The sequence below is a fragment of the Dipodomys spectabilis genome, unplaced genomic scaffold, assembly GCF_019054845.1.
Source record: "Dipodomys spectabilis isolate Male_0828 unplaced genomic scaffold, ASM1905484v1 ptg000001l, whole genome shotgun sequence".
In the NCBI taxonomy this organism is placed as follows: domain Eukaryota; kingdom Metazoa; phylum Chordata; class Mammalia; order Rodentia; family Heteromyidae; genus Dipodomys; species Dipodomys spectabilis.
In genome coordinates, this window is record NW_024870678.1 from 24191893 (window position 1) to 24201339 (window position 9447).

Sequence of the window (9447 nt, forward strand, 5' to 3'; positions counted from 1 at the left end):
GCTCTGTCATACTCTCCACTATGTTCTTCCCACAGTTCATTTAGTGCTATGGTGATCTGTCTGGGCTCCCTGGCCCCCAGGCCCAGTGTGGAAGTGCTGGCTAATTCTAGAAGGAGGAGCAGCCTGGAGAAGCAAGTACATGTGTTAGCAAAGCTTTACTCATGAGTTAAAATGTGGCTGGTCATGAATTCAGTATTAATGAATCATTATTATTTGGTATCTTTACATAGCAACGCACGTAAAATAAGTTATGAGTTGATTGAGTGACAAGAATATTGTGACTAAAGGCTTACTCTGTGTTTCCTCTAGGAGCTAACATTTGGGATTCACTAATTCAGTTTCTGTTGTGCCTTGGTAGACGGTAGCCTCACAACGAAAAGATTCCTGCAGTCCTCCTCTCTTCTGCACCTTTGTTTTTTGCAAAGCTTAGCTAAAATAACTGCTTCACAGTGTCACATAAATATTAGTTAAGTATGAGTTAATAGAACAATTTAGCTCTAATTCATCACAATGAAGCTTAACATGATTATTTTGAAATATGAATATAAAAGTGGAGCCTTCAGACTTTTATTACGCTTGTTCTAACAAAAACCCATTCATTTAAAATAAATCCTTTTCTTTCCTTCCTTCTTTCCTTGTCTATGACTAATTACCACCTTTAAGCGCAGATAATTCAGTCTAGCCACCTGTTGCCTCTTTCATTAGTTATACACTCCACACCTACAAGAATGTCTCCAAATGTAGGTTGTTTTCCTGCCAATAAACTGCTCTCCCCTAGAAAAACAAAGTTTTGGTGGCTACAAAAGATAGTCTGCAGTTTAAAAGAAAAATGAAGTCAGGCGTGGTGGCTCACATATGTACTCCCAGCTCACAGATAGGGAAGGAAGGTTTCAGGCTAACCCAAGGAAAAACTTAAGGAGATGCATTTCAGTCAAGAATCCAGGTATGGTGGTATATAAACTGGTCCCAGCTTTGCAGGAGACAGTCAATGAGAGGATCCCGGACTGAGGCTAGCCCATAACAAAAAGCAGGAGACTTTATCAGAAAAATAACTAAAGCAAAAAACAAGTGGAAATGTGACCCGAGTGTTAGAATATCTGCCTAGTAAATACTAAGGCCTTGAGTTCAATCCCCAGTGTCTCCAAAAGAAGGAGAAAGAAGAAAACTAAAAAAGGGGGACGAGAAAGAATTAACTGATACTGTAAATTACATCCTTTTCCCCACCCTAAAAGAACACGAGTAAGCTGGGTGCCAGTAGGCTCATGCCTGTAATCCTAACTACTTAGGAGGCTGAGATCTGAGGGTGGCGGTTCAAAGCCAGCCCAGGCAGGAAAAGTCCATGAGACTCTGATCTCTAATAACTGCTCAGAAAACCACAAGTGGCCCTGTGGCTCAAGGGGTAGAGCACTAGCCTTGAGCTGAAGAGCACAGGGACATCGCCCAGGCCTTGAGTTCAAGCCCCACCACGGACAAAAAAAAAAAAAAAAGAACCTGGATAAAAGCATTATATTCTTCAACTTCTCCAAGTCACTGAAGATCACATCTGTTACAGAGCTAAAATAAATGGACTATTTTTAAAATGTAAGTAAAAATTCAATACTAAGGCTTCACTAATTCAAGCGTGGCTCTGCAGAATACAAGATTTGATAGAACCACTAGAAATGGCCAGTGCCCTCAGGCTCTGGAACAATTGTTGGGGCGGGGGAGGAAAGAGGGATCAATTGCTTAAAAAACACTGGGTTGGGACAATTGGATCTCTTCCAGCAAATAGACAGAAATGAAGAAACGGGCCTGTAGTGTGGTGTGGGTGGACATCGAAGACACGACTTTCCCAGATAGAGTGACTGCTGTTGGCTTCCGTCTGTAATCCTATTTACTCAGGGGGCTGAGATCTGAGGATCACAGTTCAAAGCCAGGCTGGACAGAAAAGTCTGTGACACATTTTTGCTCTCAATTAACCAGCAAAAAGCCCATACGTGGAGGTGTGGCTCCAGTGGAAGACACAGGATGCAGGCCCAGAGTACACACACACACACACACACTGCTCAGCTGTAAGGAAGTTAGTTTTTGCAGTCATGGGATGTTGGAACTAGTGGTGGTGGTGGTTCAGGGGCCAGGCCGGGGCTTCCAAGGGGAGGTCGGTAGCTGCTCCCGGGCAGGGCAGCCCGGGGTGGGACCGGTCTGCAGAGGCGCCTGGCGCGCGGGCGGGGCCTGGCACAGGCGCCCGGACCGGTTACACCGAAACCCCGGCAGCCGCGGCTGGGTCCTCCTCCCCGGCTCCCCAGCGCACACTAGGGCAGGGCGCTGGACCGGGGTCCTGAGGTCCTGGGGGGCTGGAGGCGGGGAAGGCACGGGGGCACTGCGCCCGGGTTGCAGCGGGGCTCCCTCGCTGATCGGGGCGCCCCCTCGCGGCGCAGATCGGGTTGTGCAGCCCCGTCGGGGTGTCCCGCACTGCGGAGGGCCGGGGCGTCGGCGGGGCGGGGACTCGGGGACCTCCGCGGGGGCGGCGCAGCCGGGCGGCCGGACAGGCCGGGCACCGCGGCCCCAGGCGCGCGTCCGTCCTTCGCGGCGCGGCCGATCGGGTTCCGCGCCCCCAGCATCCGCGTCGCCCATGGCCGAGGCGTCCGAGCCAGACCTCGGGACAGCCGAGGGCGCGGCGGCGGGGCCAGCGGTGGAGACGCCGGGCTGGGAGGCCCCGGAGGACGCGGGCCCGCAGGTAGGCGCCCCCGGGGCGGGCAGGCGGGGACTCGGCGCTGCCTTCGGGCTACTGTGGACTTCTAGCAGGTCGATCTAGAGCTGGGCCCGTCGCTGGCGGCGATGGCGGGGGCATGGACGCTTGTGGGGGCGAGGGCCGTCGCTGTGCCCAGGGAGGGCGCCCACAGGCGTCTCCGCAGGCCCGCAAGGGTCCGGCGCTGAGGCCGGAGGTGCGGCCTGCTCCTGGGAGACCAGAAATGGAGGTATCTGAATTGCTGTCTCGTTTCTGGGAGCTTTCTCTGCCCCGATGTAGGCCGGAAGTTATGAGACCCGACACTACGGGCCCGCCAAGTGGGTCAGCACCTGCGTGGAGTCCATGGACTGGGATTCCGCCATCCAGACCGGCTTCTCCAGACTGAGCGGCTACATTCAAGGCAACAACGACAGAGGTGCGGCCGGTGGCCTGGGGTCACTGAGCGTCCTGTGTTTGAGACTCGGAGCATAGAATTAATTTCCTTTTAGCTTATTAAGGAGATACTCTTTTTTAAAAAATAGAAAGATAACAAGATCATTCAAGACCTAGTGTTTCCAGACAAAGTCTCTCCTGAGGAACTTTAGCTTAATGGCAGGAGGGGGGGACAAGCCTGGCACTTTTAAACTTCAGCCTTCCCTGTTTCTGCTTCCTGAAGTACTGTCCCATACGGCCAGTGTTTCAGGGTAATTTAGTGCTTGGGAAAGTCTTCCTGGGCAGACAAGACTAGGAGATACTAGTTCCAAAACAAATAACTTGTGTCTTACGTGTGTGTGTGTGTGTGCACGCGCAGGTCTCTCAGCCTACTTAAGCTAAGAGACTAGGCTATTAAGGTCCTATTTTCTCAGTTATAAAAACTTTGCCTTTTATCTCTAAAAATATAGGATTTGTTAATGCCAAGAGTATAGGGGGGAAAATACATTGAAAATGAAAATGTTTAATATGGACCATGAATAGTTGAGTCACCCTGCCCTTACTTTTTAAGATGAAAAAATTATCTTAATGGTAAATATTTGGATCTCAATTGTAAAGTAAATCAAGAAATACATTTTTAAAGAAAAAAGAATAGGTTAAAATTTAAAATGTGGTCATAAAGACGTTGAAGTTGCTCTCCTTTCTCTGGCCCAGAGATGAAAATAAAGATGACAGCTCCAGTGATGAGCTATGTGGAGCCCGGCTCAGGTCCTTTTAGTGAGTCTACCATTACCATCTCCCTATACATCCCCTCGGAGCAGCAACCTGATCCGCCCAGGCCTTCGGAGTCGGATGTCTTCATTGAAGACAGAGCTGGAATGACTGTGTTTGTACGGTAAGTGGTAGATAAGGTACAGCCCAGTTGCCTCTGAGGCCTACTCGATGACAATTTCGCCTGTGTGCTTGTAGGCAATTTCAACACACTTTTCACCCTTCCATAAAAACTAGTGTCTTTCATGTTTTCCTACTGGCATTTGTGTGTGTGTGTGTGTGTGTGTGTGTGTGCGTGCGCGCGTGCCAGTACATGGGCTTGAACTCAGGTCTTCTTGCTTTTGTTGAGCTTTTGCACTCAAGGCTGGCACTCTACCATTTGAGCTACACCTCCACTTTCAGCTTTTTGCTCTTTAATTGGAGTAAGAGTCTCATGGACTTGTTCTGTGTGGACTGACTTGATACTCAGATCTCAGCCTCCCGTGTAGCTAGGGTTATAGGCATAAGACATCAGAGCCCAGCTCCTGACTTGATTTTAAATATTACTAAGGACTGCTGCAATATAAGATCAATTTATTTAATAACAATTCTATCGTATAACCCCCATGTATAAAACACAGTACAAATTATATCGCCATAAAATAGAAATCTGCCCTTTACTGCAATCTAGATAAGGCTGAACAAAAATGCGTGAAAAAACACATCATACATATATCATACCTATTTTTCTTTATTTGGATTTCTCTAACAAAACACGACAGGCGGAATAGCTTATAAAAACAAAAAACAAGTTCTCACAGTTTTGGAAGTTGAGAAGTGGAGTTCAAGGCACTGGCTAGGGACCTTCTTGCTGTATGTGGAATCAGCATACAAGCTTCTAGTTCTCTTCTAATTCTAATAACAGGAGCTCCACCCTCTTCCCCAAAGCCCCACCTCCTAATACTATCCTGTTGGTGATTAGGATGTCAACACCGCCCCCTGTGGGGAAAATGGCCCACTGCATCCTGCCTTTGGCGGTGCTTACTGATTCCGTAGGGTGGCAGTGAAACTCAAAGGAGAGAATTTAAAATAAGATATTTAGAACATAGCCATCACTCACTACTGTCTCTAGTGCTGTCCTCTGTGACCCTGAGTCTTCAGCCAGCCACTCTGGCCTCAGTGTCCCTGTTGTCACTCTCAGGAACAGACTGTCTTCCTCAAGAATATGACAGCTTGTCACCATGTCCACATAGCTACCCAGCTTCTAGCAAGGCAAGCATGTGGAGTTGGAGGCACAACTTATGTTTATGTACCAAATAAAGCAGCAAATAGATCCTTGTAGAGCCACATGGATCCAGAGAACAGAAGGTGACTTCTAAGGAGGAGATTCAAAATTTGTTTTTAAGGAAAAAGTGGGATCTGAAAACAAATTCTCTTTGGGCAGAACAGAGTGTTGTCTGTTCATTGGGGAAATAAGTAGTAAATCTAGGAGCCAAAACGTTTTGTTACACATGGCTCAGAATTATATTCAGTGTTTGATGCAAATGAGAAGAATGGAATCGACTCACCTGCTGTGTTCTATTTACATATCTGTGTGTTCAGAGATGCCTGCATTTCCTCACTGTGAACGTAAACTGTGGGCCAGAGAGCCTGGCTGCGGAGTAAAAATAGTTTGTGCTCTTGAGATTTTACATCTTATCTGAAGGAGGGTAGGATTGCTTTTTGTGTGTGGATATTTTGATAGTGAAATTCATACTGTATTAGGAATATAATGTACCATATTGAACATATTAGAAATTTTTCTCAGTATTTTTTGTGCTGGATCTGGGACTTGAACTCAGGACTTCATGCTCTTGCTTGGCTTTTTTGCTCAGCTGGTGCTCTAGCATTTGAGCCATAACTTCAGGTGTGTGTGTGTGTGTCTGTGTCTATATGAAGGTCTTGGGGATTGAACTCAGGGCCTGAACACAGTCTCTGAGTTTCTTTTTGCTCAAGGCTAGCATTCTACCACTTGAGTCACAGCTCCACTTCGGGCTTCTTTGATAGTTTATTGAAGATAAAAGTCTCACACTTTCCTGCCTGGTCTGGCTTCAAACAGTGATCCTCAGATCTCAGCCTCCTGAGTAGCTAGGATTACTGGTATAAGCCTCCAGTACCCAGCTGTTTCTTATTCTTAACCATAAAAAAAAAAGTATTATGTTTGCCTGTCAGTAGCTCAGTGCTGTCATGATTTGATCTCAGGAGCAAATCTACTTCTGTTTGGCTTGTACTTTTACTCTCGTTCCCATATTCGATCCCATTCTTTTCCACCCTTACTGGCTCCTTCCTTCAGTCTGCCTACACTCCTTCATAGATCAGAAGATTCTGTTCAGCATCCTTTGGAAACATCTCAACAGGCATAGGCTAAGATACAGTTTCTATGCTCCCACCCACCCCTTCTGACCTCACTTTCTGCCTGTTGAGAATGCTTTGTACTTTTAGAGTTTTGTTCAAACATTCTGTCCCTTTTGTTCAAATATGCCTTTCCCTTTTCTGCCCTTTGCAATACCATCCTTCATTCCAAGCCCGGCTCCGAAGACGTCTTAAATCCTGTATTTAATCGTCCTTATTAGTCACTGGTCGCTGAGCACTGATTCTGCCTCCTAAAACCTTTGTATAGAGAGCTACCAAAATGTGGTTTCTTCCATTGGTCTGTGAATGTGTACAGGTTTAAACTATATTGTATCCATCCATAACTCAGTGTCTGCTTGCCAATGGAGAGGAAGAAAGAGGACATGTTCAAAGGTGGGAGTCTGAGCTAAGTATGGTGACTCCTACCTGCAGTCCCAGCTCCAGAGGCTGGGACAGGAAGGTGGGGGCATGGCTCAAGTGGTAGAGTAGTTGCCTAGTAAATCTGAGGTCCTGGGTTCAATCCTCAGTTTAAAAAGAAGAGAAGAGGAAGGGAAGGAAAGAGGGAGAGGGGGAAGGAGGAAGAAGAGGGAAGAAAGGACTAGAGTGTGGAAGCCAGGCATCTAAGGCAATTCTGTGGTTCTACCAACAGTATCAATGTGTACTAAGATCTTCATAGATTTTCTCTTAGGCCTAGAACCCAGTCCTCTTAAATGTGCATTTTAATAACATCCCATAATGATTTATAAACATTAAAATTTGAGCAGCACAGGATTACAGATTACAGCACAGGAGATGGTGTAAATTCCAAATCTGACAACAGATGAGACTTGGGTGCCTCCTGGGTGTCCTCCATGGGCTTGAAGTCACCTGAGACAGGGAACGACGGGGAGGAGGGTCATTGCAGGCTTGGAAACTGCACTTCAATCCAGCCATCGGGGTCCAGCGCCGGCATTGTCGTCAGTATTAAAATCACTCACTTGCTGGGTGCTGGTGGCTCATACCTGTAATACTAACTACTTAGGAGGCTGACATCTGAGGATAATGGTTCGAAGCCAGCCCAGGCAGAAAGGTCTGTAAGACTCTTATTTCCAATTAGCCATCTAAAAGCCAAAAGTGGAGCTATGCTCAAGTGATAGAGTATCAGCCTTGAGCACGAAAGCTCAGGAGGTAGAATGCCAGTCAGTCTTGAGCAGAAAAAGTCATGTGAGAGTTTGAGGCCCTGAGTTGAACCCCCCGTATTAGAATAATAAAGAAGCTAATCAACAAAACAAAATCACTCACTCATTTACTTTCTCTTTTGCAGGTCATTTGATGGGTTCTCTAGTGGCCAAAAGAACCAAGAACAACTTTTGACATTAGCAAGCATTTTGAGGGAAGAAGGAAAAGTTTTCAATGAAAAGGTTTTCTACACTGCAGGCTACAACAGCCCTTTCAAACTGCTCGACAGAAATAACGAAGTGTGGCTGATTCAGAAAAATGAATCTTCCAAAGAAAATGAATGAGAAAATGCAAGAAAGTTCATTTCTGTTGAATGTTGGTGTCGATACCACCTCTAAAGTGTGTCTAGAATCTTCTGAGGACTAGTATGAAATCACACTCATTTCCAGTGTGCCTTTCTAATGCTTAAAGCTTTATTTAGATACACAGATAAACCTGGGGCCAAGGAAATGGGTTAGAGTTCTGGTGGCCTTACTCTCTGAGAGCATCTCGTGAATTGTCCTGCTGCCTCCTCTTCCTTGATTCACAATCATGTCCTATTCCTGCAGGAATTTGTGTCCATTGCACCTTACACTTTCTGGATAAAATCAGTAAAAATAGGAAAAACTAACCTGATGTGGATCTATGAGACTGGAGAGGTGAAATTCAGTTGGAAGCAGAGAGAACTCATTGTGTGTGTGTGTGTGTGTGTGTGTGTGTGTGTGTGTGTGTGTGTGTGTGTGGCTGCACTGTTCATATTCTTTGTTGAGCTCTTTCCTTCATCTGCCCACTACCCTCTGCACAAGAAGGTACTTACCTAAGTAAGTTTTGTGATACCAATAAATTTATCACAATTTAGGGACTTCCTTGTCCTACTTATCCCTCCTACTCATTACTGGCATGTTTTCTAAAGAAATAGGCACAACCCCGTTTTAAATTTCACTAAAACGCATAAAAACAATTCATGCAATAGTGTGTCTTCCGAGTGTAGATTGTTGCAAAATCAAGGTTAGGACTCTTTGCCTCACTATTCTTCAAATGTTACTCTGGGGAAGATAAGTCCCATTCAGCCTTTATGGGGAGGTGGTAGCTCTACTGTGGTAATCTTAGGAATGGGACAAGAAACACAGTCAAGTTTGGTTACTTCCCAACAATGAAAGCTGCCTGTGAGTAGCCCTCGCTGTCACATCTCAGGAGACAGGTGCCTACACTGGAGGTTTGAGTGTTCAGTGGATTGGTTGGGGCTAGATGGGGCATGTAGTCCCTTCTTCAAACCTAACATGGTCTGGTTTATCTTAAGTTGAATCTTCATAACCTGTGTGCAATAAGCCAATGGTCGTTCACTTTTGTAGCTGACATAGATGGAGTACCTTCTTAGATGTGATGTTCCAAGTGCACCCAAATCACCATACTCAACTCTTGGAATAAACATTTAACCATCCTCACTTACAGAGAAGGACAATGAGGCATTGAGATGTTGGGTAACTTGCCCCAGATGACACTGTAAGGACAGAGGCTAATGTAGCCCAGGCAGACTTCTAAGCCCACACTATTGACTTTTTACACCCCACAGACATAATCTGGTGATGCCCTTCCTGCAGAGAAATAATCACGATCATGACATTTTAAACTAGTTGTTCTATTTTTCCTTTTGGCAATAAAAGGACTTGGACTAGACCTCAGGATCACTAGGCAGATGCTTTACCACTTGAAGCTGTCAATTATGATCCAAACCAGCTCGATGTTTGCTTTTTGAAATACTATGTTAGAATTTCTTTCAGTCAATTTCCAAAGATAATTCCTTGCGTTGCATATTGGCAGGATATTTTGGAGAGAAGTGACAGGGTCAAAGAAGAGGCTACTAACAAAGCTGTATATACTGCTGGGGGGGGGGGGGGTGGAGGAAAACTGGGCTTGTGCGGGCATTGTTGATGAAGAAAACTGCTGACCTTACATGGCGCTGATTTGTT

At 45.9% G+C, this 9447-nt stretch overlaps 1 protein-coding gene across 1 annotated transcript; it reads left to right on the top strand.

Annotated features, from left to right (window-relative positions):
* Positions 1-2533: 2533 nt before the first annotated feature.
* Hebp2 (heme binding protein 2) lies at positions 2534-8108 on the top strand. The gene is made up of 4 exons (XM_042687717.1): positions 2534-2716; positions 3008-3143; positions 3854-4034; positions 7584-8108. Exons 1-4 carry the CDS (start codon positions 2612-2614, stop codon positions 7780-7782), a joined length of 621 nt encoding a protein of 206 aa, XP_042543651.1. The 5' UTR covers positions 2534-2611; the 3' UTR covers positions 7783-8108.
* Positions 8109-9447: the final 1339 nt, after the last annotated feature.

Coding starts and splice junctions, on each gene's coding strand:
- Hebp2 (XM_042687717.1), top strand. CDS start 2,612: ATGGCCGAGGCGTCCGAGCCAGACCTCGGGACAGCCGAGGGCGCGGCG. Junction 2,717..3,007: donor CGGAGGACGCGGGCCCGCAG/GTAGGCGCCCCC, acceptor GCCCCGATGTAG/GCCGGAAGTTATGAGACCCG. Junction 4,035..7,583: donor GGAATGACTGTGTTTGTACG/GTAAGTGGTAGA, acceptor TCTCTTTTGCAG/GTCATTTGATGGGTTCTCTA.